The 26,231-nt window shown below is 43.9% G+C and overlaps 1 protein-coding gene across 1 annotated transcript; it reads right to left on the reverse strand.

Annotated features, from left to right (window-relative positions):
• Positions 1-1,135: 1,135 nt before the first annotated feature.
• LOC113270031 (L-threonine 3-dehydrogenase, mitochondrial) lies at positions 1,136-8,777 on the reverse strand. The gene is made up of 8 exons (XM_057309981.1): positions 8,651-8,777; positions 7,610-7,652; positions 7,314-7,384; positions 5,481-5,630; positions 5,210-5,382; positions 4,079-4,169; positions 2,238-2,507; positions 1,136-1,647 (listed from the first exon to the last, which is right to left on the reverse strand). Exons 1-8 carry the CDS (start codon positions 8,775-8,777, stop codon positions 1,508-1,510), a joined length of 1,065 nt encoding a protein of 354 aa, XP_057165964.1. The 3' UTR covers positions 1,136-1,507.
• Between the last annotated feature and the right edge of the window lie 17,454 nt (positions 8,778-26,231).

Genomic DNA, 26,231 nt, shown 5'->3' on the forward strand with positions numbered 1-26,231 from the left:
TCATTCAATTATTTAGAAGTCCTCCAGTTAAAAGTTAAATATTTTTTTTTTTCCAGCATGGAGCCCAACATGGGGCTTGAATTCACGATGACCCTGAAATCAAGACTTGGACTCTTAACTGACTGAGCCACCCAGGCGCCCCAAAAAACTAGATTTTAAATCCAGTTATGCCTCCAAAAAAGTTCACGGTCCTACCCCTGCAGTTAAAAATTCCAAATACAGAACCCTGTCATTAAGCACATAATAGAAATGCCTTTTAGTCCATGACAGCTTTGTCCAGCATGCCTGTGAGCAGTTCTATCTCTAGTGATTTCACAGGCATCCTGAAGTGGCTGGAAGAAAGTAAATCCATATATATTTATACAGGAATGCTTCAGAAGGGTTTAGAGCGGCTCTCCTGAAAGCTCAATCTAAAAGTATATGGAAAAAGGCTGGGGTGCTTGGGTGGCTCAGTTGGTTAAGGGGCTGCCTTCGGCTCAGGTCATGGTCCTGGAGTTCTGGGATCAAGTGCCGTGTCCGGCTCCCTGCTCAGCGGGAGTCTTCTTCTCCCTCTCCCTCTGCCACTCCCCCTGCTTGTGCTCTCTCTCTCATGATCTCTCTGTCAAATAGATGAATAAATTCTAAAAAAAAAAAAAAGCTGTCATAAGAAAAGCTCTCTTTAGAAAACAGTGTGTGGACCTGGTCCAGTGGGCCATAGCTGGAACAGAATAACAGGTGGCGCTTTGAGATTCGAATTCCCATTTGTTGAGTCAGCCTGAAGGGGTGGAGCCCAGACATCTGCATATTTACACAAACTCCTCCAGGAGACTGACATGACCAGGGAAGAGAATTACAGTCCTGATAATCAATACTCAGCTCACTCACTAAGAAGGTAATCAGAATAAGAGGTTCTCCCCATTACTAGTTGGATCATCTTTGATATTCTTCATTTCCTACAGATACATCTTTTTACAGAAAAGTAAATTAGAAGTGATAATTTTTGAAGAAGTGTTACGATCTCTTGAACATTATGAACATGGGATTTTACAGCAAACATTTATGTCCTGATGGGATAGTGTACTTTTAAATTAGAAGATCATCTTTTTAAAAATGTAATCTTTGGTCTCTAGTCAAGGGAAAAATGGAGTCTTAGGAGTGATATTTAAATTAAATTTAATTGAAGACAAACATCACATACATCCACCTTCCCCAAAATGGTCAATTCATCTGAATTAAGGAAATGGCAACTATTCTGACTGGAAGTCTTCATTCTGTGGTATGTGTGTTTGGGCAAGTTTAGGCAAACAGCAAAGGTTTAGAAGTCCTACCACCAAACCTACAGCATTTTGGAAATGCAAAAGCCAACTTGATTCCCCAATCTGGCAGTTCAATATAAGCTGCCAAAATCTCATCCAATTCGTCCTTCCATTCCAGATAATCTAGGTTCCTTGGGGTCTATAACCTTGGGGTCATTACGGTTTTCCCTTGACAGTGGTCCAGGATACATGAGCTCTCCCTTCCGACTCCCTCAGTTAGCTTGGGCAACTCTAGTATCAGAACCGTGGAAGTTCAACATGGTTGTCACCAACTCTGGAAGATCAAAATCGTGTTTCCACCCCCAGTCCTTCCGAGCATTGCTGTCATCAAAGTTCATCGGCCAACTATCCGCTAGGAAAAGACATGGAAGAGAAGCTTCAGTTATTCCAGCTCTACATTTGCAAAAACGTCTAGCACATTCTATATAAAGGTCTATCACCCAAGATACCACAAAAGAAATTCACTCTCTGAAATTCCTCCTCTGAGCAGACCAGAGTGGCCATTATGTGCATACGTAGCCACCCTCTTAGATTAGAAGATTCTATTGACACGTCGACTGTCAGGCACTGGGAATTGTGACACACTATTAAAATCTCCCATGAAGTCGTAAGGCAGGAATCTTATACTCCGACAGTGCTCAGGGAAATAGTGGCAGTCACAGCATCGGAAAACCCAGGGACGTTTTCTTATGCTGTAGGCTGGTTTTATGTTTCAATGATAAAATGGCGAAATGCTGACAAGCTATTTATTTGGAATTGAACGATTCTACCCCCTTTAGATATCAGTGCCCCAAACTGTAGCATCTGTGGGCTCAACAACAGCTCCTTCTCCAGAATGTGTCAGAACCCTCCTTATCCTCCATGCTTTGTGTCCTCAAGGGACTCACAGTGCAGACTGAAGCTTCACTTGGGTTTTGAGGGGTTTTGCAATGATGTACCCACCTATGGCCTGTCGAACAGAATCCACGTTGTACACGATCTGGAATTCTGGTACGTGCTTGAGAACCTCCTGGGCCAGGTCCTCAGGGGTGAAGCTCATGGCATTGACGTTATAGGTCCTCATGGAGAGGGAATCTGCTGGGGCCTCCATGACTTCCAGAGTGGCCCTGAGGCAGTCATCGATATACATCATTGGGAGCCTCGTGCTGGGTTTCAGGTTGCACTCAAATTTGCCATTCTTTAGGGCATCGTGGAAGATCTGGACCGCATAGTCTGAAAGAGAACCCTGTCTGTGGGTTGTCTTATAACAAAACGATGAATGAGCCTCTTGTGTCAGGGTACTGGTTCTTAAATGCCTTAGTCTCAGAACCTCTTCATGCTCCTCAACACCACTGAGGACCCCTAAGGAGGTCTTAGGAGTGTGGGTTCCATCAACATCTACTATACCAGAAATTAATCGAGCATTTAAGGAAATACTACTACATCTTAAAATGATAATAATAAACCCATCACATAGTCATATGCATGATATTGTATATGAAGAACATATTTTCGAAACAAAAGAACATTTAGTGAAAAGAACGGTGTGTTTTCCATTTTGACAATCTCTCTGTCTTAGTAGCAGACAGCTGGAGTCTCCTGCGTGCTTGTGCGTTCAGCCCACTGTGCTGCCACACATCACACGGCCTCTGGAAAACTTCACAGTGCACTCGTAAAGAAAGTGAAAAGAAGGCAAATAACATCTTAATATTGATATGGAAAGAGTTTTGGCCTCTTGGACCCTTTGAAAGAAACCAAAGAATGAAACATGAGAAACTATGGACTATGAGAAACAAACTGAGGGCTACAGAGGGGAGGGGGGTGGGGGAATGGGATAGACCGGTGATGGGTAGTAAGGAGGGCACATATTGCATGGTGCACTGGGTGTTATACACAACTAATGAATCATCAAGCCTTACATCGAAAACCGGGGATGTACTGTATGGTGACTAACATAATATAATAAAAAATCATTATTAAAAAAAAAAAAAAGAAAGAAACCAAAGATCCTGAGGGATTCCCAGTGCATACTTGGAGAGGCATTGTATTAAGGCAAAAAGCTTTTTAAAAAGTAACCCAAACGAAAATCTCCTTCAAAATCCCTCAGATTTTGGGACACCTAGGCTCAGGGTCATGATCTCAGGGTCCTGGGATCGAGTCCCACACCGGGTTCCTTGCTCAGCGGGGAGTCTGCTTCTCCCTCTGCCTGCCGCTCCCCTGCTTGTGCTCTCTCTCTCTAATAAATAATAAATAAATAAAATTTAAAAAAATTAAAATCACTCAGATTTTGTCAAGGTTTAGCTTTTCTATTGTATCTCAGAACCCCTCATATGGGAAGGATTTCTAATATGGGAGTTACTGAATATAATGCATGCTTGAGTCCAAATTAATCATAATCATAATCATAACACTTATGCTCCTTTAAAAATATGCATGTATATATACAGTCCATTTTCGCAGAGCTCTCTGCATTAAGAAACAAAGGCTGGATTTAAAGAAAGAGGCTATTTCCTATTTGGCGTCTTCCTACATTGTGGATGACAAATTTATTCTCGAATATTATCTGTTTGATTCCAGCCCTGGGGATGGCCAATCCCGAGCTGGATTTGCAACACCAGCATGAGCTGCCCTTACTTAACAAGTTCAAGTCAGTGGGATTCCATGAGCTTCTCAGATGCGCTTGCCAGAGGGCAGGCAGAAACTTGGGTCAGCACACCGCTAAAAACACAGCCGGTCCCTCACCCCTGTTCATAGCATTAAGAAAGCCCATCCTACGTAGGGCAGAAACAGAAAACAGCACTTACCAGTTGTTCCTCCTCCAGGCTGGGAGTCCGCTGAAATGATTCCAGGATATCTCAAGCATCGGAAATCCAACCCGTACCGGTAATGATAATACTAAGAAAAAGAGAAAAACGACTTTAAAACAAACCCTAAAACAGCTATTTTTTTGGATGGTGGTGGGGGGTGGTGGACTATCTTTCCAGGCAGTTCTATTAAAATATTCCTAAAAGAAATTAGACTGTAGAATTTCTAAGAGTCACTCACTTTTCTTTAATAAATAACCCTTAAGTTTTTTATCTTCAGAAAATCACTCTGGTGACATAATATGGTCAATAATAAATCAGCCTGCACTGATTTCCAAACTTTCTTTGGAAGAGAGTCACTGCTGGCCGCCCCGAACAGTCCTCCAAGAGCATGTTCCTGCAGTGCGGCATTTCACAGAGCCCGGGGGAGCACCTCGAGGGAGGAGGGCAATGCCTGATAGGTCAGCTGAGGGAGCAGACACCAACTCACATTTGCTGTAGAGTTGGTTGTTTTTTGTTTTGTTTTTAAGATTTTTTATTTTATTCATTTGAGAGAGAGAGAAAATGAGAGAGAACATGAGAGAGAGCACGAGCAGGGGGAGCAGCAGGCAGAGGGAGAGGCAGGCTCCCCAGTGAGCAGGGAGCCTGATGTAGGTCTCCATCATGACCTGAGCCGAAGGCAAATGCTTAACGGACTGAGCCACCCAGGCATCCCTTAGCATAGAGTTTTTAAGACAAAGAGTATTTTAAAAAACAGAACCAAAAGTCATTTGATGTTCTCCATTAACACAAGGTTTGAAAATCCCCTCGCATTACTGCCAATACTGGGAGCCTGACAGAATGGAGCAGGACCCGTAAGACAGGCAGCAAATGAAGAAGAGGGTGCCATCGAGGGGCCTCTGAGAAGGGCAGCTGAGTGCTATCACATGGCCAAGGGCTAAGGAGTTCTTCTGGAGCTATCACTACCTGCCACTTGGCCAACACGATCAGTTTGCAAGCACTTCTGGGGGCTGGGCTGGGGGTGGGAGTGGGGGTGGAGGGAAATGTCCTCTCCAAGGATGAATCAGCAAGTGCACGAGGCAGAAAGAACAGAAAAGGCAACGTTGAGTCATCTTGACAAGCAAGGCTTACTTCTCCCATGAGCTCCGCGTGGACCTTGGACACCCCATAGATCGTCCTGGGCCTCTGAACACAGAGATCAGGAGTTGGATTCCGGGGAGAAGTAGGTCCAAAAGCTCCGATCGTGCTAGGCACAAACAATCGCAAACTGTGTTCTGCTGCAACATCCAAGACGTTATGCAATCCTGAAATGAACAGACATGAGCACCGTCAGAAAAATCTCCTACCAAAGACCTGGAAAAACTGGCACATCGCCCATTTTGAGCAAGACCCAGAAACTTACCGGTGATATTTACGGCTCTGGCCAAGGACACGTTTGCCTCCCCAACCGCACTGAGCAAAGCACTATAATGAAACAACCAGGTGACGCGGTTGTTTACCACGATCTCCCGAAGATTCTTGTAATCCAGAATGTCCGAATAAATAAACGGACCTACCAGGAACACAGCAAAACCACAGAAGCTCAAGTTTGGGGTTTAAATGCGAAGTAGACCTTCTCCCCCACCCCTGCTGACTCGAGAATTCCATTAGGATCAACTTGGTGACTAAAGCACTTGGACGCAATGCAGCATTTCGCTTATGGAAGAACAAAGCCCAACCACCCCCACGTAATAATAGCTAGCACTTAGAAAGGACTTACACTTGCCAGGAGCTGTTCTGAGGGCTTTCTGTGTATTTAGCTCTCATACAGCCTTTAAGGGAGCTATAGTTGACCAGGAAGGAAACTGAGGCACAGAGAAGAAAGAACCAGCCAAGACAGAGTGAGTGGGGAAACGGGGGAACCAGTGGGGGCCGCTGGTTCCAGAGTTGGTGCTGTTAATACCACCCGTCCATGCACAGGGTGATTTCGCTCTGCTGAAAAGTTATGTATTTTCAAAAGGAAATAGAAGTGGATTTTTAAAAGAACATACAGCTTGGTATAGAAGAGCCACAAGCCTGAGCTAGGCAGAGCCAGTTTGGTTCAGTGGCAACTTCCCCCACTCACAGCAAAGTACTGGTAAAGCCAAAGGCTGACACGGAACCAGGAAGGACCAGGAGACGTTATCAACATGTTTCTAAGGTAGGAGAAAACTTGAGCAGGTTGAAGTGTTTGTGCGTGTGCACAGCAGTTTAAGAGCAAGTCTATGTTGGGGACACCTGGGTGGCTCCGTCAGTTAAGTGTCTGTCCTCTGCTCAGGTCATGGTCCCAGGATTCTGGGATCGAGTCCCACATCAGGCTCCTTGCTCAGCCGGGAGACTGCTGCTCCCCCTGCTTGTGTGCTCTCTCTCTTCCTTCCTCTGACAAATAAATAAAATCTTAAAAAAAAAAAAGTGTCTGACTCTAGATTTTGCCTCAGGTCATGATCTCAGAGTCATGAGATCGAGCCCCATGTCAGGTTCTGAGCTTAGCATGCAGAATCTGTTGGGATTCTCTCTCTCTCCCTCTTGCTGTTCTCTCTCTAAAATAAATAAATACATCTTTTTTTTTTTTAAGAGCAAGTCTGTGTTGAAATAGGAGGATTAATTTCCCAAAATTTTTTCAAGTTCCTTTTCTTCATTACAGAACTTAATGTTTGTTTTCCTTCTGAGTGAAGTTAACTAAAAACTCATATAGGCAGGAATCAAAGTTTTTATTCCAAAAATACTATCCCAAATAACATCCAAAGATATCATTCCCAAACTTTACTTCAAGTTCAGAAGAGTTCTCCTGTTCTTGTAACTCTTGAACAAGCAGCAGCATTACTGTAGACATTTCACAGAACTATGAGGGACCAAAATAGCAGATTTTTTTCCTTTTAAGGAAGAGTGAGTGGGGGGGGGGGCAGAAGGAGTGGGACAGAGAAAATACCAAGTGGGCTCCGTGCCCAGCAGGGAGCCGGACCCGGGGTTTGATTTCACACCCCTGAGATCGTGAACTGAGGCAAAATCAGGAGCTGGGCACTTACCAGACTGAACCACCCATGTGCCCCCAAATTGGAAATTTTTTAAAAGTCACACAACTGGGCCTCAATAACACCTTTCTTTTCATCACAAGTCTGGTTATGAGCTGTTGTACACACTGATCCCATGAGCTGCCTCTCGAACTGCATTTTGAAAATCAAAGATAAAACAAAAATCAGGCATCTTGATCTCTTACCACTGTGGAAGATGTGATCGGGGGGTTTCCTTATGTCAGACAAAATTACGTTGTCCTTCCCAAATCGTTTCCTGAAGGGAAAATCAAAACACATGAGTTGGTACATCTAGGATATAACTGGTCCAATGAAAACGCTCTTTCAAACAGGGCAAAGGACCAGTGTGGGAGATGATGAGCCATGGACCTGCTACAAGTCTATGATATTAAGAGCAAAATAATATGATTAAATGTTGCCAAAGACAAGCTATATATACTGATGAACTCAGATTTTCAATTTCAGCTTTTTGGGCTCTTACCTCAAAAAGTTAGCAAGCCCCACTCCAAGCTGGCCAAGACCCCCTAGATGAAGAAGAAAAAAGTGGAACTTTAATCCAAATCTAACCAATTAAATTATCCCCAGAATGTAGTAACTGAATAAGACTATCTGGCAATCTCAGCTAATTAGGGAAAGCCCCAGTCTGACCTGATAGAACTAAGTCATGTCCTCCAAGCTAGGGCAGAGATCAATGCAGGTAATGTTAGTTGCAGAGACAAAACTCTTTCCAGCATGCAGTGGCTGATGGGAAGCAAGGGTGCAGGAAGAGGAAAATCACAAGAACGTTGGACAACCTCCTAGCTCCTTGGTCCAGGAATTCCCTCCGAGACCTGCCCTCATTATTTGATGGGCTCTGAAGCTTGAGTGCAACAGGTGCCAAAACACTCAAAGCCAAACAGAATAGGTTGAGATCAGCCTCCAGAAGGATTATCCAGAAGCCCATCCCCCATTAGAACTGGCTGGGGCGCGAGAGGGGAAAGAGGGGACAAACCAGGAAGTCATCTGAAAATAGGGCAGACAACTGAATCGACAAGGAGCCATGAAGGAAATTAAAAATGAGGATTAGAGCTTCCTAATTTGGAGGCTTAAAAATGCCACTGAGAGAAATGGTGAGCTGGGGCTGTGAGTACATCTGGGGGAATGCAACTGTAAATTTCATTTGGGAGAAATAAACGAGGCAGGGAGATACAGAAAGTAGGATTTCCTATAAGCGCTTGTTACCACAGGACTGGAACCAGGCCCACTGACACTGCCATCGGGTTCTAGAAGATGCTCTGTTGGTGGAGGCAGGAGGGAGTAAACCACCATGAGACAAGTGGGGTGAACCAGGGAGGATGCTGCAGAGGGGACGTGACTACACCTGAAGTCCATTTCCAGTAGGAGGGGAGAAGGAGGCAGTGAAAGAAACGCGCGCACACACACACACACACACACACACACACACACACACAGACACTGAGGAACGTGAGAAGCCAAGGGGAGACAATCTGGTGGGAAGAAGGAAATAAAGTGTGTCCATTACATCGGAGGCGGGCTGGGTTGGCTAGAAGGACTTGGAATGCCCGAAGAAGTCCGGAGCGAGCAGGGCCGGGTGGACAGGAGGTAAGGAACACAGGAGGCGAGTCTGGGGACGAAGAGATCAACGACATTCTAAGATGGTGGGAATGGGTTCCTCAGGCAGGCCCTAACGTGTCTCCTCTGTCTCCCACACACAAATGTGCCACAGGTGCTGGGGATGGATGATGGGGCGTTTGGGTTGAGGAGTTTGGCCAAGGAAAGGTGCACCCGATGCCCCGCCCATGCCCTAGTCCCTGCACCCGCGCTGCCCGCGAGCCCTGGCCCCCCCAGCGATCGCAGCTCCCCAGCAGCTTCTTGGCCCCGTCCTTTCCTATATCCAACCTTCAGACAATAAAAAATTACAACATGCAAACAAAGCACTGGCAACAGGACACTATAAGGGTTGTGGGCTTGCCATGTTCTGGAGGAAGCCAATCGTGGAAAAGGTCATTTCTGATGAATACATGTTAGCTAGTATGCTAACATGTAGCATGATAGCCGTTCTAAACACAGAACCATCCAGAAACAGCACAGAAAGAAAAACAAGAGAGAGAAAGAGAGAAAGAGAGAGAGAAAGAAAAGAAGGAAGGAAGGAAGGAAGGAAGGAAGGAAGGAAGGAAGGAAGGAAGGAAGGAAGGAAAGAAAGAAGAAAAAATCAAGTTGCAAATGTGGAAAAAAGAAAAGAACACAAAACAAAACAACCCCCCCCCCAACCTGTAATTAGGACGCGTGGCTGGTCTGTTCCAGAGAAAGAGGCAGAGTGGAAGTTGGCATCTGCTGGAATCTGCCGAGGAGAAGTGCCCAGAAACCGGAGCGGAGGGCCAGCTGTCCAGCAGCCACAGGCCGGTCTCCCCAGCATCTGGCCCGCGACCTGCTGCAGCATCCTAGTGACCGGCATTTCTCTACAAATACCCTGCAATAAAAAAGCAGCGGAGCTCGTTATGCAACATTTGTGCTCCCGACCCCACCAAACACAAGCTCCCGAAGATTGTCAGCTCACAGGCAAAAAGCAGATTGGACTCTGAAACTGAACTAAAGAGACTGCTGAGTGGACCGACAGGAAGCCCGTCAAGAGCCTGCTGTGAGCTGGGCTCTGTGAAAAGGGGATCAAACACAGCAGGCAGACAAAAGCGGGGCAGAGATTTAGAATTGACACAGCACAATGCTGACATCAACTGCATCTAATGGTCACGGTGGAAGGGACCATACAGAGAGCAGGAAACACCAAGTCAGGGCATCCTAGCGAAGCCTTCAAATCTTTACAGCTGGTAGCGGTCCGCCGTGCACCAACGGAAGGCACAAACTGGTCCCAGATTAAATAGCCTAGCGGCCTGTAAGTCTTGTGCAAAGGATAACTCAGATGTTATCCTTAGAATGAACCAGACTAGAAAAGCAGATGGGTTAAGGTAATAAGGCCCTCAGTGATATTCTGTAGGCTGTGACCACATCGTTTTACTGCCCTCTCCTTTCGAAAGGATCATTTGAAAGCCGGTTTTTCCTTTCCTTCCAGATCACGAATAGTTTAGTCTTCCTCCTTTTCCTCACCAGTCTTACTGCTTACTGAACATGAAATCAGTTCTGGCCTTAAGCGGTCAAGACGATCCAATCACAGAAGGCTTGTGACTGGAGGCGCAGGCAGGGCTTCATCCCCCACACCCAGGCAAGTGTGTCACAAGAGTAAATCAGAGCCACACAGCCAGCTCTGCTGGTCCCCATCCTCTAAAGTCTGGCCTCTTGCGCTCTGCACAGGGCCCTGCTTCCACCGTAGGATTTCCAACAGAGCTGGTAGTTGAGCCTTCAGAGCCGACTCCCCTTCCAAAGAGCTCACCAGATCTAACCATCCTATATTTGTAAACTACAGTAGAAGACCCTTCAAGATCTGAACTTAGCCTGCTCCGACACTCAACTCAGTGCCTTGAGGAGAGAACACTAACAGAAAGCCCTTCAAATCCCCTGGGGCCCTTTGCCCCAGCTAACTTGGTCAAACAAGCAGGAGAGAGCCTTCTGCTGCAGGATCTCTGGCTTGCTGTGGGGGGTCAGGACAGGACCAGGGGCTCCCACTCTAGGCCGCATTATAGGAAAGGCCCAAGCGTCCCTCAGAAGACCTTTGGTGAAAACATCCTTCAGCCATCATTGCCATCCAGGACCAGGTAAAAACTCTGATTCTTTTTTGGGAGGGGAGAGGGGGGATAGAGTAAATTGTAATTTTTTATTGGAAAACAAATGCCTAACTTGGAATGGATTTGAGGCCAATTGTCCCATAAGCAAATTTTCTTTAAGGGGCTAAACAAAGTTTAAAAAGCAAGTAACGATAAAAGAAAATGTTTCTAGTACAGGACCGGCAGTACAAAAACATAATGAGTATGTGCGTCATACACCCTTTTTGCAACAGAGCAACTGTGAAGTACATAATGCTGACTGTCCACACTCCACATAAGAGTTATGTCTCCTCGCGTCTACAACATGCTGACGCTTCCCAACCAAAACTACTTTTAAAAAAAGGCACAACCCAGATCTTCCCCCATTTGACCAACTCCATCTACGTTGAGGTGTGCAGAAGGACTTAGATTTATCCAGAGGAAGCCACGTGCACCATGTGACTGGATCGATTTTCTCAAGCAAGGTTTCAGGACAAGGACAGAAAAATAAGGGAAGAAAATATGGAGGAATGAGGTCCTAATCACTGTACCTGCCTATTTTTGGACAGCAGGAGGAAAACCTTTTACAGATAAGTTACAAGGAAGAGGCAGATAAACAATTTGGTACATTTGAACCCATTCTGTACAACGTCTGCACATTGCTGTCATGAGTACAAACTCTTCATAGTTCACATGGTCGGCGCCATGAACATCTGCTTCCCTGTCCATCTTGTCAACCTCAGCATCTGCCTGCTTCTCTCCCAGGTTTGTCATCACACAGCAAAGCTCTGCACTCATACAGCCACTGACATCTTTATCAAACACACGGACTGCTCTCGTTTCTTCCTCATTGTGTCTTTCATTTTTCTTGCCATCGTTGTCAGAAATTCCAGGCTGTCAACTGCGCCACGACCATCAGCATTCACTTCATTGATCGGTCCCATAACTCTGCTTTTGTGAGGTTCTGCCCAGAGAGACCTCGTTACAGATCCCTTTGCTTGTTTTGGTTTTGTTTTAGAGAGAGATTGGTCAGGGAGAGAGAAGAGGGAGAGAGAGAATCCCAAGCAGGCTCCACAGTCCACGCTGAGCCTGATGGGGGCCTGGATCCCATGACCTGAGATCATGACCTGAGCCGAAATCAAGAGTCTAACACTCAACTGAGACACCCAGGCACCCTGTGGCTCACATTCTTAACCGAATATAAAGCATTTTAGGTTAACAATGTGGACAATCCATAATTGAGTTCAGTTCTTCTTCTTTCACCACTATTAATAACTAACATTTGACATTCACCATCTCACTATATGCTCAGGTCAGTGAATAAAGCAGCTCTTCACCACCAAGCAGCACTACTGTCCCCATCAGAGGATTGCTCTGATTAACAAGGTGTGGACATTAAAAACAATGACAAAAAACTGTCAACCACCTACAGCAAATAGCTTTTCCAAGTCAAGATTATAACCTTTCTACTGCCAAGTTCAATGGAATAGTCTTTTTTTTTAAAGACTTTATTTTTTTTTTAAAGATTTTATTTATTTATTTGACAGAGATAGAGACAGCCAGCGAGAGAGGGAACACAAGCAGGGGGAGTGGGAGAGGAAGAATCAGGCTCATAGCGGAGGAGCCTGATGTGGGGCTCGATCCCAGAACGCCGGGATCACACCCTGAGCCGTAGGCAGGCGCTTAACCGCTGTGCCACCCAGGCGGCCCTCAATGGAATAGTCTTAAGGCAGCAGTTGTCAAGTTTTCTGGTCCCAGGATTCCTTTCCATTCTTAAATATTGAGGACTACGTAGAACTTTTGTATATGTGGGTTACATTGAACGACGTTTGTTGTGTTAGAAAGCAAAATGGAGAAATGTTTAATATATTAGTTCATTTAAAGCCAATAAACATATTTTATGAAAATAAGTATTTTAAAAAATGAGAAGAGAGCTACTCTTTGTACATCTTTGTTGTCTGCCTCAATAGAAAACAGCTGGATTCTCACATCTGCTGTTGCACCCAATTTGCTACTTAAATTGAAGTATGTAGAAAAAATCCAGACTCACACAGTGAAATAGTGGGGAAAGGGAGCAGTATTTTAAAAGCCTTTTCAGATAATTCTGGATACTCATCTTTGCTATCTAAAACTCAACACATTATTTTTTTTTTTACATTTTATTTATTTATTTGAGAAAGAGAGAGAGCTAGATCATGAGCGGGGCAGGGGAGGCTAGAAGAAGAAGCAGACACCCCCCTGAGCAAGGAGCCGGATGCAGGACTCAATCCCAGGACCCTGGGATCATGACCCGAGCCGAATGTAGACGCTTAACCGACTGAGCCACCCAGGCGTCCCCACATGGTAGTTTCTTTAAGGTCAGCTGCAAGGTAGAATCTGAAGCCATTATCAATGAACCTTTTGGATTCTGTACCTTCAAACCCACTGGCCTATCTAGTGCTTTGAATGGATCTTTTAGCCCCGATTGTTTTGTAATTTCATGCACTGGTCTTTTGGAAAATGTTGGTTCAGCGACTTACGCAGGGCTTCTGAATGTTAACACACTTCACTAGAGAAGTGTGTTAGAGAAGATCAAAAGGTCATACTGATCTCTTCAGAAAGTTTCTAAATACTGAGAAGCTATCAAGCTCACAGGGGTGGAGACAAGTTAATTGGCAACAAATATCATTAGTTGTTTCCTTGAAATGCAAGCTCCCTTGGTTCATTTTTTAGAAAATGTATTCCAGTCATCCAAGTATGAATAACCCTAGTTTTTCAGTCATCCCTTGAAGCAAAAAATGCTTTTCTATGAAAAAGAAGTGGCCAGTTCAGCTTGCCATTGCATCGCACAAATGCTTTACCTCAGGGCAGCCGTCACACCTCAACCCGGAACGAGTGCATCCCTTTAACACATGGCATACTAAAAAGGCAGGTCCTCAAGGGTCAAGATCGAATAAAACTTCACATTTTTACTGTCATATAAAAGGCATTCCTCAGGAAATTTTTCCAAAAAGCTATCCTACACAGACTACTTTGGCACTACTTGCTTTCGCTGCCAAGCATTCACCAAAAAGATACTGACAGCTGGTTTGGTGCTGATACCAGATGAATATAGACAAAATGACAAATCCAGCCATGACTGCGAGTTCTTCCATTTATAAGGTAGAATACACTTGTGTTAAGATACTAATTCAGGGGGCACCTGGGTGGCTTAGATGGTTAAGCATCTGCCTTCGGCTCAGGTAGTGATCTCCAGGTCCTGGGATAGAGCCCAACGTCGGGCTCCTGGCTCATTGGGAGTCTGCTTCTCCTTCTCCCTCTTCCTCTCACCCTGCTTGTGCTCTCTCTCTCTCAAATAAATAATTAAAAATCTTAAAAAAAAAAGATACTAACTCAGTCTTCATGTTTACAGGTAAATTTTTAACTTGACAAGTTTCTATATTATTAGAAAGTGACAGGGCTAGGATTTCTTTCAATGCTTTTTCATCCAAACAAGGCTTTATTGTGTTTCTCCAGCCACTGCAATTTGATAACCTATCCTGCTAGATGCTTCAATAGCTTTTTCATTGCTAGTTTGAAAAGCTGTAACAAATCATTTTTGGCTTTTCAAGAGCTCATCATATGTACATTTAAGTCATTCAATTCATTTTTCTTTAGAGGACTCTGAATGGTTGATCTCAGAACGCTACTGGAACCATAATATGATTCAAAAAGGTTCTACAGTGTAAGACACATAATGTAAATCTCTAGCAACTATAAAACTGATGAAATCTGTCACATTTTTAGGTCTTATTTAGTTCTGTCCACTTTTCTGGAGCAAATTCCTCCCTTTCATTATTCGAGGAACTCTGATAGATCATTTCATTTTTTTTTTCAGATTTATAGACATGGATGGTATAACTGAGTAGAAAAATCAAGTTTTCTAGTATCCCCCTGTTCAGCCAACAATCTATCCTTAAATATAAAAATACATAAATATCCTTTCATTTTAGAATAATTTTGTATCATTTAAAGATTTAGAAAAGTTTTCATTTTTTTTATTTTTTTTTATTTTTTTATTTTATTTTATTTTATTTTAAAGATTTTATTTATTTATTTGACAGAGAGACAGCCAGCGAGAGAGGAACACAAGCAGGGGGAGTGGGAGAGGAAGAAGCAGCTCCCAGCAGAGGAGCCTGATGTGAGGCTCGATCCCAGATCACCGGGATCACGCCCTGAGCTGAAGGCAGATGCTTAACAACTGCGCCACCCAGGCGCCCCAAGTTTTCATTTTTTTTAAACATTTTATTTATTTATTTGACAGAGAGAGAGACAGCCAGCGAGAGAGGAAACGCAAGCAGGGGGAGTGGGAGAGGAAGAAGCAGGCTCTCAGCGGAGCAGGAAGCCTGATGCGGGGCTCGATCCCAGGACTCTGGGATCACACCCTGAGCCAAAGGCAGACGCCTAACGACCGAGCCACCCAGGCACCCCTAGAAAAGTTTTCAAATCACGACTATGAAGTATACTTAATTTTGGTTGTTTTTGTTTTTTTTTTTTCCCCATTGGGCACAAGGAAAACTTAGGGATTTCAAAGTGATGACTTATTAGAAGGAAATGAGGTCACAGAAGTGATAACAGGTGTAACTGAAGATAGCTACTAAGCGTGCAGAAGTACTAAGAATTGAGTTCATCTCTGAAAACACATATTTAGCAGCACCTGGGTGGCTCAGTCATTAAGTGTATGCCTTCGGCTCAGGGTGTGATCACGGCGTTCTGGGATTGAACCCCACATCAGGCTCCTCCGCTGGGAGCCTGCCTCTTCCTCTCCCACTCCCCCTGCCTGTGTTCCCTCTCTTGCTGGCTCTCTCTCTCTCCATCAAATAAATTAATAAAATCTTAAAAAAAACAAAAACAACCCCCCCAAAAAAACACATATTTATACTCCAAGCCTACTTACCCTTAGAAGGTTCTAGAAACACAAGATTCTAGAATATGCAAGCACACATTTCATTAACCATCAGAAGAAAAGTTCATCCCAAGTCATGGAGACCCTGGAAAACGCCACTGAACGCTTATAAGAGAAAGAATTAAAAAGGCAAATGACAACTTAGTCTTATTTTTAAAATAGTTTGACTACACAAACCCTACAAAATGTCTCAGGGAAGTGCAGGATTCCCCAGAACATACTTTGAGAAGAGCTGTTCTAAAGTAAAATTTGCTTTGCCAACCTAGTTATTAAATTTATATATAGGGAAATCATCAAAGATTCTCAGTCCCTCTTTAAAGATTAGCCCGCAGACTTTCTCTCCCAAGCACCTTGTTTACTTTAACTGCAAAGGGATGAAAAGAAACAGGTCAACAGACTTTTCTCCAGAAATAATGGAGTGCCTCCCTGACCCAGGCCTCTCCGGGGTGGTTATTATACCACTTCTCCCATCTCCTGGCACGGACCCTGTCTGGGCGAACCACAGAACTCTAAGACAGCAGTGACATCATGAAGAGGGTGGGACTGATGGAGATAAGGACTCAGAGCTCAAGGGGCTTTGGTCATTCATTGTATGGATATGGTGGGGCTAGATAAGGAATCAAGGAGGGCAATACTGAGGTCTCTTATGTGTGCTGCTGTAAGAATGGGCTCCCTGGGGAAGCAGGTCAGGTGAGAAGACAGAGTTTGGTTTTGGACACATTGGTCTTAGGTGCCAGGAGACAATATGGCTGTCTCTATCATGAAGCTTTGAGTTCTTATGAGCAATTCCTAGCAGTACCTGACCCCTGTCAGTACTCACCAAACACAGTGTGGGACGGAAAGACCAGGAGAAAACAGGAAATATCAAGGGTTTGTCTACACCACAAAAAACAACAGAATGCCCCTGTTCGCAGAAAAAATTACTTCAGTTTCTCAGGGGAAAAACTTATTTAGACTGTAATTGCTCTGAAGATAGGTAATTCTGTTTCAGGAATAGTAAAAGAAACTCCTATTTGAAATATTTAAGACCAATAAAATAGGCCTTTTCTTTGAGGGTGCACCATTGATTTCCCTTAAGGTTCTCACTGTCTGTGATCTCCCCAGGTTCTAACTCTAATCATTCTTAGCCATGGAGACAATAAATAAGAACGGATTAAGTAATATCTCTGGCACTAAAGCATGAAAGTAGAAGTATCCAGCCACTGACAGATGAATGGATAAAAAAGTGTGGTATAGACACCCAACAGTATATTATTCAGCCTTGAAGAAGGAGATCCCGCCACAGACTACAACACGGATTAGCCTCCAGAACATTATGGCAAATGAGCCAGTTCCAAAAGGCCAAATTCCATATGACTCCACTCATGAGTTATACAAGGTGTCTGAAGTAATGAAAATCATAGAAAAAGGAAGTAGAAAGGAAGTTGCCAAGAGGTGGGGGATAAGGGGGAAGGAATATTGTTTCATTCATTGGCATAGAGTTTCAGTTCATTTTTTTAAAAAGTCTCCAGCCCCAGCGAATGGTCTGCACATACATATGATGCTGAGGAGCTAGAAAATTCACCCCCTAGAGATCAGTGCTGCCTCCAGAGACCTAACAGTTCAGTTGGTGCCTACCAAACCCCAGTCTCACTCAAACTCCCAAGCCCGGCCCCACTTAACTTCCCAATCTGTTCTTCCCCCTCTGCTTATAAACCTGCTGAAACCTATTCTTGTTCTCCCACTGGCTTCATCTTTTCTGCCAGTCTCAGGGGTCTCCTCCAGGAGTGGTCGGTTGCCCCAACCTTCATTCCCAACCCTCAAAGTGGGGCTTCCTACCCTGCACTCCGTGAAACTGCTTTCAGGAAGAAGGTGCCATTTGCCTAGTTGACCATTTCTGGGCACCAGACTCCTCGGCACTAAGCTGCTGACCACGCCCACCTTCATTCCCGCCGCCCCCCCACAAGCCCGCGGGTTCTCCCACTTCTTAGTCGGCTTTTAAGGACCAATAACGCTTATAAAACACATTTGCAAGGCAGTCTCTCCTTTAAATCTTCCGGTTCATTAAATAATAATAAGTGTGTACTCTTAATAGAAATGACCCAGGAAAAATCAGGCACCTCCTAACTACTGAGCAGGGATGAAATGCCTGCTTTCCTGAACTCTTTAACTCTCACCGTACCCCTGAAGCTGGGATCTTTTCTCCATTTTGCGGGATGAACTGACCTGCCCAAGGTCAGGCAAATACTAATCACCCAGAGGGGGTAGGAAACCAGATTCGTTGAGTCTCAAACCCTCCTTCCACCTCCCCCCCCCACCTCTCCCTAAAGAGATGGGATCAGGTACCCAAGAAGACAAACAGGAAGCATCGCGCTAAGGGCGCCTTCCCCGCACCCCCAACACCCCTCCCGCGCAGTTCCTCCCCTTCCCTCCTCTCCCCTCCCCTCCCGGGCACCCGACCAGCCGAGGGGGTTCGGGGCCCGGCCAAGCTCTCGCTGCGTGAGTCTGCGTACACTCCTTTGCCAAACCTCAAGTATTCTCAGTCTTAGGGGACAATGATAGGTCCGCCACACTAGATTGTTGAGAACATTTAATAGAGCAATCTAGGAAGAGCACTTAGCAAACCGCTCAATGTAAAGACTCCATCAACGACCTGGTAAAGTCCGGACTTACCGTGGTGATGAAAAGTCTAGAAAAAAACCCAGAGCTCTAAGCTGGAGATACAGAGGGTCTCAGAGGTCTGGCTCTGCAGAGCGGGTGGAGGACGCCCAGGAGAGGGAACCCAAGAAGATTCGGGGCCTCAGCCCGGCTCTCGGTGGAAAGGGTGTGGGATCCCATCCTCCCCGGGAGATAACTGGATAAACCGGTTTTATGAGAACGGCCGCGCCTATCCTTATTCCTAGACAGAGGGTGTCCCCGCGAAGTGAAAGGGGCCGGTGCCGCGTCCTGTCCACCCCAGCAGCGCCCCCCGTCTCCCAGCTCCGCGGAGACGCCTGGAGACTGCGCTCACGCCGGGGCCACACCGATCGGGCCAGCCGGGGCCAGGGGGATCAGGGTGGCCCGCGACATCGGCCTCCGCTCCTAAAGCGGGATCTGTTCCCGGGGTCAGGAGCCGGGGTAACGTCCGGCCAGCTCCGCACTGACCTTCCAACGGAGGCGCCCAGAGATGCTGCGCTGCGGGCGGGAACAGGAGCTGGAGCAGCACGCTGCCCGGGATCCCAGCGCCGCTAGCGGAAACCGGAGCCCGCGCCAAGTGCGCGGCGCCTTTATCCTCTCTGCACCTGAACCCGCCCCTCCGCGCACCAATCCCTTTCTTCGGCCGGGGCCCCTGCGGAGGCCCCGGGTCACGAGGGGGCCGGGGTGCCGGAGGGAGGGCCCCGGTTGCCTCAGCAACCCTTTCCCCGCAGGTCTAGGCTTCCTCGTCTGACCAACAAAGTGGAGAATTAAGGAACGGCTAGGGGCGCGTGAAAGTCCCGCATGCGCAGCGTCTCCCGCAGCAGCTGTGCCAGCCTCCCCGTCTTCGCGTGGGCCCCGTCCAGGTGCGCGCCGCTCTGCTAGAGCCTTCCACTACTCGTAAATCGGCCCCTCTGTAGCCCCCGGGAACCGGCCCGGGCTGACTTTGAGCGTCTCCGCAGGGACCCGGGGATGAGGGCGGGACGCAGGAGAGGAAGTTGGACGGATTGGCTGAGGGTAAAGCCCAGGACCCCGAATCGGGAGACCTGGTATAGTCATTTCTTCTTGGTTTCCCACATGGGAAACATCAGTGTCAAATGAGATGACCCCCCAAGGCTACGGACCAGCAGAGTCAGCATCACCTGAGAACCTGTTAGACGTGAAAATCTGGGGCCCCATCCCGGACCTGCAGAGTCAGGATCTCTGGGGGCGGGGCCCCGCGAGCTGCGTCCTAACAAGCCCTCCAGGTAATGCTCGTGCACGCTAAAGTTGGAGAAGCGAGGGTCGAAGGCCGGGGCTCTCAGACTTCGCTGCCTATTCCAATCACCTGGGAGCTTCAGAACCGAATGAATCAGAATCTCGTTTGGGGGGCCTGGAGGGGGAGAAGCCCAGGCTTAAGTATTTGTTTAAAGCCCCTCAGGTGATCCTAATGTGCTGTCAAAGCTGAGAATCACCGATTACTCTACGGAAAGGCTTGGTACAAAGCAGTCCCCACCCCATCTACTGAATCGCAGATGCATTTTAAAAGATTCCCAAGCGATTCTCAAGCACATCACGATTTTGGAAAATGGCTTTAAGAAAGGTCTCCTCCAGCATTAAGAATCTATGATGTTATACAATATGTCTAATTTTCTGTTTTACAGGCTCTTTCTTAGAAGGCTCCATTTCTTCAACATTTTCTCATATGACAAGATCCTCATTATGGGTGTTCCGTGGTGCACTTGAACTCTAAAATCTTACTTACAGGCTTTTTAGCCTCAGGAGACCTTAGAGATTATGAAGGGCACTATACCCACTTCACAGTGGAAGAGGCGAAGCCTCTTCCAGAGAAGTGAAGACATTTGCTCAAGGCCAGGGGACCAGAATGCTGACCCAGGCACTGGGTCACTGCCCTTTCTAACACACCACATCATGTCATGAAGAGTTATTTTTGTTGTTGTTGTTGTTTTCCTCAGACCTTGTGATGACGCCAGAGATCCTGAGCTTACTTTGAGTGGGGTTGCAGGCCGGGATGTTGCTGAGTGGAGCAACGCACTGGCATTGGGGCTGGGCTGGATGGGGGAGGGGATTGGGGGAAGAGGCGTGGCTTAACCTTTGTTTCTGAGGACCCGGCTGACGAAGGGTTGATTTACAAGGGATTGAGAGCCTACTGTGCCTGGCTTTCACTATTCACTTCCTCTCTTTCTCAGGGAAACAGTCTGGTATTAACATCATCATCCCCCTTCCTCTTCCAGCCAAGGGACAGGCACTTCCACCGGATTTGAATCCTGGTCAGAGTGAGAGGCTGAACAGCAGGACTGGTCCCCACCAGCTGGGGACTCCTCTGAGAAGGTCAATCCCGCCTGGGGGCCACTGCCTGCGGGTTTCCTGACTCCGGGATTGCTTTCGGTTCCTGCACCTTTCCAGGCTAGTTCTCCGGCTTTGCCAGGTCTATGTCTTCCTCCTATCCTTTGGATTAAGGCATCAAAGTAGGTTTCTGTTACCCTAACTTAGATTCTGATAATAGTCAGACTTTCCCTCCATTTCCAGGGTTGAGATTTTGGCTCTCAGATCGCAAAACCAAATAATAAAAAATAATATAAATATCCTTTAGTCTGTATTGATATAAATAATGAATAAATAAATGAGGTAGAAAGGAGAACTCTTTCTTACAGAAGAATTTCAACTAGTAAATGTGGAAGAAATGAGGGGCATAGATATTCCCCATAAGAACACCACAGCAATAATTGCTGCAGGAAACAAATTCTCTTTTCCTCTGCATTTTGTTCTTTTTATTTATTTGTTTTTAAATATTTTATTTATTTGAGAAAGAGAGAGGGAGGGAGCAGGAGCAGGGTGGGGGGGGGGGCAGAGGGAGAGTGAGAAGTAGACTCCCCACTGAGCAGGGAGCCCCATGCAAGGCTTGATCCCAGAACCCTGAGATCATGACCCAAGTGGAAGGCGGGTGGTTTAACGGACTGAGCCACTCAGGTGCCCCCTCTGCACTTTGTTCAATTCAGTCCCTCAATGTATTAGATGATACCAACTTAGTAGTAGCCTTAGTAAGGCAGTCTACTAAATCCACTGATTCAAATGCTAATCTCATCCAGAAACATCCTCGAAGACACCCCAAAATCATATTTAATCATGGTACCCTATGGCCCTGCCAAGCTGACATAGAACATGAACCATCATAGTCTTTATAGTTTTGCCTTTTCCAAAATGCCATCAAGCTGAAATCATACAGTGTAGCCTTTTTCACATTGGTGTCTTTTGCATAGTAATATGCATTTAAAGTTCCTCCATGTCTTTTCATAACTCTAAATAATATTCCATTGCTTTTTAGCACTGAAAAATATTCCATTATCTGGATATGCCACAATTTATTTAACCATTCACCTACTGAAGGACATCTGGATTACTTCCAAGCTTTCTCAATTATGAATAAAACAGTAAATGTCCATGTGCTCCTTTATCAAAGATTAGTTGCCTGTATTTACAGAAGTCTATTTCTGGGGTCTCTATTCTGCTCCATTGATGCACTTGTCTGTAGTGTGTGTGTGTGGGTTTTTTTTTGTTTTGTTTTGTTTTTTACCAGTACCACACTGTCCTGATTACTGCAGCTTTACGGTAAGTCTTGAAGGTAGGTAGCATCAGTCTTCTGATTTTGGTCTTCTCCTTCAATATTATGTTGGGTATTCTGCTTCTTTGGCCTCTCTATGTAAACTTTAGAATCCTTTTGTCGATAACCACAAGATGATTTGCTGGGATTTTCCTTGGGATTGCATTGAATCTATAGATCATTTTGGGAAGAACTGACATCCTGACAATGTTGAATCTTCTTATCATTAACATGGAATCAATCTAGTTCTTCTTTAATTTCTTTAGTCAGATCTCATAGTTTTCCTAGAGATCTTGTACATATTTTGTTAGATTAATACCTATCTATTTCATTTTTGGAGGTGCTAATGTAAATGGTATTGTTTTAAATTTCATATTCCACTTGTTCATTGCTGGTATATAGCAAAATTATTGACTTTTATATATTAACCTTGTATCTTGCAACCTGGCTATAATCACTTATAAGTTCCAATTTTTTTTTGTCAATTCTTCCTGATTTTCTACATAGATTATTATCTCAGCTGCAAACCCAGTTTTATAGCTTCCTTTTCAATATGAATACCTTTAATTTCATTTTCTGTCTTATTGCATTAGCTAGGATTTCCAGTACAATGTTGAAAAGTAGTGGTGAGAAGTGTTCCTGATCTTAGTGGGAAAGGTTGTTTTTTTTTTTTTTTTTTTGGTTTTGGTTTTTGTTTTTACCAATAAGTATGATGTTAACTGTAGGCTTTTTGTAGATGTTCTTTATCAGGTTGAGGAAGTTCTTCTCTATTCTTAGTCTGCTTTGAGTTTTTATAATGAATTGGAGTTGCTATTGGTCAAATGCTTTTCCTAAATCCATTAATTGGATCATGTGATTTTTTTTCTTGTTTTGCCTGTGATGTGGTGGATTACATCAATTATTTTTGAATGTTTAATCAAACTTGCACACCCAGGAGATCATGGTGTTTTTCAAATTTATTTTTCCCTTTTCTGTCTTTTATTGTAATTTGTAATCTATTTACACTTAGAATAATTACTGATAAGGAAGAATTTACTTCTGCCATTTTGCTATTTGTTTTCTGTATGTCTTATAGCTTTCTTGTCCCTCATTTCCTCTATTACTGATATCTTTTGTGTTTGTTTTATTATTTGTGGTGACTTTAGATTTTCTTATTTTTTCCTCATTTCCTCCTCTATAGATATTGTATTTATGGTTACAATGAGCATCACATATACCAACATAAAGTTATAACAATCTAATTTGAACTGATATCAACTTTATTTCTTTGTTTGTTTAAAGGGAAATAGGCCTTTTTATTTTATTATTATTTTTTTTTTAGAGAGAGAGAGAGTGAGCAGGGGTAGGGGGATAGAAGGAGAGAATCTTAAGTAGGCTCCATGATCAACACAGAGACTACATGGGGCTTGATCATATGACCTTGAGATCATGACCTGAGTCAAAATCAAGAGTCAGATGCTTAACTGACTGAACCATCCAGGGGTCCCTATCAGCTTAACATTAATAGCTTACAAAACCTCTGCACTTATATAGCTCTGTCTCCCATTCTGTTATTGATATCACAAATTATATCATTATATATTGTGTGCCAAATAACATAGGTTTATAATTATTTTCTGTCTTTGTCTTTTAAATCCTGTAGAAAATTAAAGTGGAGAGACAAACCAAAATTACAATAATATTGGTTTTTATATTTGCCTGTATTTTACGTTTGCTGGAGATATTTATTTCTTCATATGGGTTTCTGCTTTTGACTAGGGTTCTTTCATTTCACCTTGAAAGACTTCTGTTAGTAGTTCTAGTAGACTAGGTCTAGTGGTAACAAACTCCCTGAACTTTTATTAATCTGGGAATATCTCAGTTTCTCCATTGTTTTTGGAGGACATTTTTCTGGATATAGAATTCTCAGTTGACAATATTTTTTTCTTTTAATATTTTAAATGTATCATCTGTCTTCTGGCCTCCACGGATTCTGAAGGAAATCAATTGATAATATCATTGAAGATCCCTTATATGTTTTGATTCTCTCATTGCTTTCAAGATTTCGTCTGTGACTTAGAAATTTGATTAGGTGTTTCACTGTGGGTCTCTTTGAATTTATACTACTTAGAAGTCATTGAGTTTCTTGGATTTGTAAATTCACGTCATTTTTCAAATTTGAAAGTTTTCATCCCTTAATTCTTCAAATAATCTTTCTGTTCTTTTATCTCTTTTCTCTTTCTCTGACTCTCATATGTTGGTCCACTTGATGGTGTTCCATTGGTCTCTTAGGCCTATCCCCTTTCTTCATTTGTTTTCTTCCTGCTCCTCAGACTTGTCATTTCAATTTACTGATTTTCAAGTCTGTGGATTCTTTCTTCTGCCTGATCAAATAATTTGTTGAACACTTCTAGTGGAGTTTTCATTTCACTTGTACTTTTCAGCTAAAGAATTTGGTTCCTTTTTACAATTTCTGTCTTTTTATTGATATTTGCATTATGTCCATACGCTTTCCTGATTTCCTTTAGTTCTTTGTCCATGCTTTCCATTACCTCTTTAAGCCTATTTAAGGCACTTATTTTAAAGTCTTTTCCTAGTTACTCCAATGTCTAAAATTTCTCAGGGAGACTTTCTATTTATTTTGCTAAATTTTGTAAAATTTGTTATTTTGAATGGGTCCTACTTTCCTGGTTTTTTGGGCTTTTTGTTTTTGTTTTGCATGTTTGTGATTTTTTTCTGTTGTTGAAAATGAGACATTTGAATATTATAATGTGGTAACACTGGAAATTAAATTCTTACCCTTTCACAGGGTTTGCTGGGGACTTTTGTTTTATTATAATTCAAGATTGTAATAGTCTACTTGTTTAGTTTGTTTTGCAAACTAGTTTTGCAAAGACTATATTTCTTCTCATTTGTAGTCACTGAGACCTCTGTTCCTTCAGCTCCTATTAATGTTTCCTATTAATGCTTTCTTGGAATGCCAGGAGCTTAAAAAAATAACTGAAAAAATGGGCACCTAGGTGGCTCAGTCAGTTAAGTGTCTGCCTTTTGGCTCAGGTCATGTTCTCGGGGTCCTTGGATGGAGCCCCCCACCTCGGGATCCCTGCTCACTGGGTCTGTTTCTCCCTCTCCTTCTGCCCCTCCCCATCACTCACATGCTCTCTCACTCTTTCTCTCAAGTAAATAAATAAAATCTTTAAAAAACCCACAAACCCTGAAAACAAGCAAACAAAAAATACTTCTTCCAATCTTTGCAGATCAGTTCTGTGTTGTGGCCCCCCTTCAACACTAGTCTTGCACTGAGCCTAGGGATCACTTGTGAGTGAAATTTAGGATCTTCTTAACAATTTTCTCAACATGCATCTTAATTCAGGCATGTATGTGGACTTCTACATTGCTCCATACATACGAGTTCCTTTGAATGTCTTGATTTCCCAAAGAATCCTCCCCAGGTTTTCCTCCCAGGCCTTACGTATCTTGACTGTTATATATCTTGACTATATTTTGCCCCAGGTGTTTGCAGGTTGTTAGTTCTCCTTGCAGTATTTTGGGTCAAAGCCCTACTGCCTTCCAGTCTGAGTTCTGAGTGAGGTAAAAGAGAGATGAACACATTCTGTCAGTCCCCCAGGTATCCTCTAGACAGGTTACAACAGATTTAAGCAATATATTTAACCAAAGTCTGCTCTGCTCTCTTCAGAATGAGACACCAGGGGCCCACAGTGGTAACACAGGCTGGCACTGTTTCAAGACTGCCACTGTGCTGGAGAGGGATGGGACAATGGCAGGTAAAAAAAATGCCACAAATTTTTCCTACAGTTTTCAAGTCACCTTTGAATTCATTCAGCATTTGCTTTGTTACTGCAAACCTTTGACTCTTTTCCAGAGTTCTGACAAACTTGGATCTGAAATTTGTTTTTTGACATTTCTGTGTGGGAATACAAGCTTAGATCTGCCTACTCCATCAATTTCTTAATATCACTGTATATGCAAGGACATACTTTATTCGGAACATTGTACTACTTAAATATTTGTAAATTGGAAAGTAAACTTACCTTATTTCATTATAAACTTTAAAAATAACAATAAAAACATAATTTACCATCTTAACCATTTTAAGTGTACAGTTCAGTATTAAGTATATTCACATTGTGAATTTCTATGACAATGTGAATATACTGAATGGTACTGAGTATTTTCATCTTGCAAAACGGAAACTCTTTTATACCCATCAAACATTTACTCCCCTTTTCCC

The sequence above is a fragment of the Ursus arctos genome, unplaced genomic scaffold (assembly GCF_023065955.2).
Source record: "Ursus arctos isolate Adak ecotype North America unplaced genomic scaffold, UrsArc2.0 scaffold_11, whole genome shotgun sequence".
NCBI lineage: Eukaryota > Metazoa > Chordata > Mammalia > Carnivora > Ursidae > Ursus > Ursus arctos.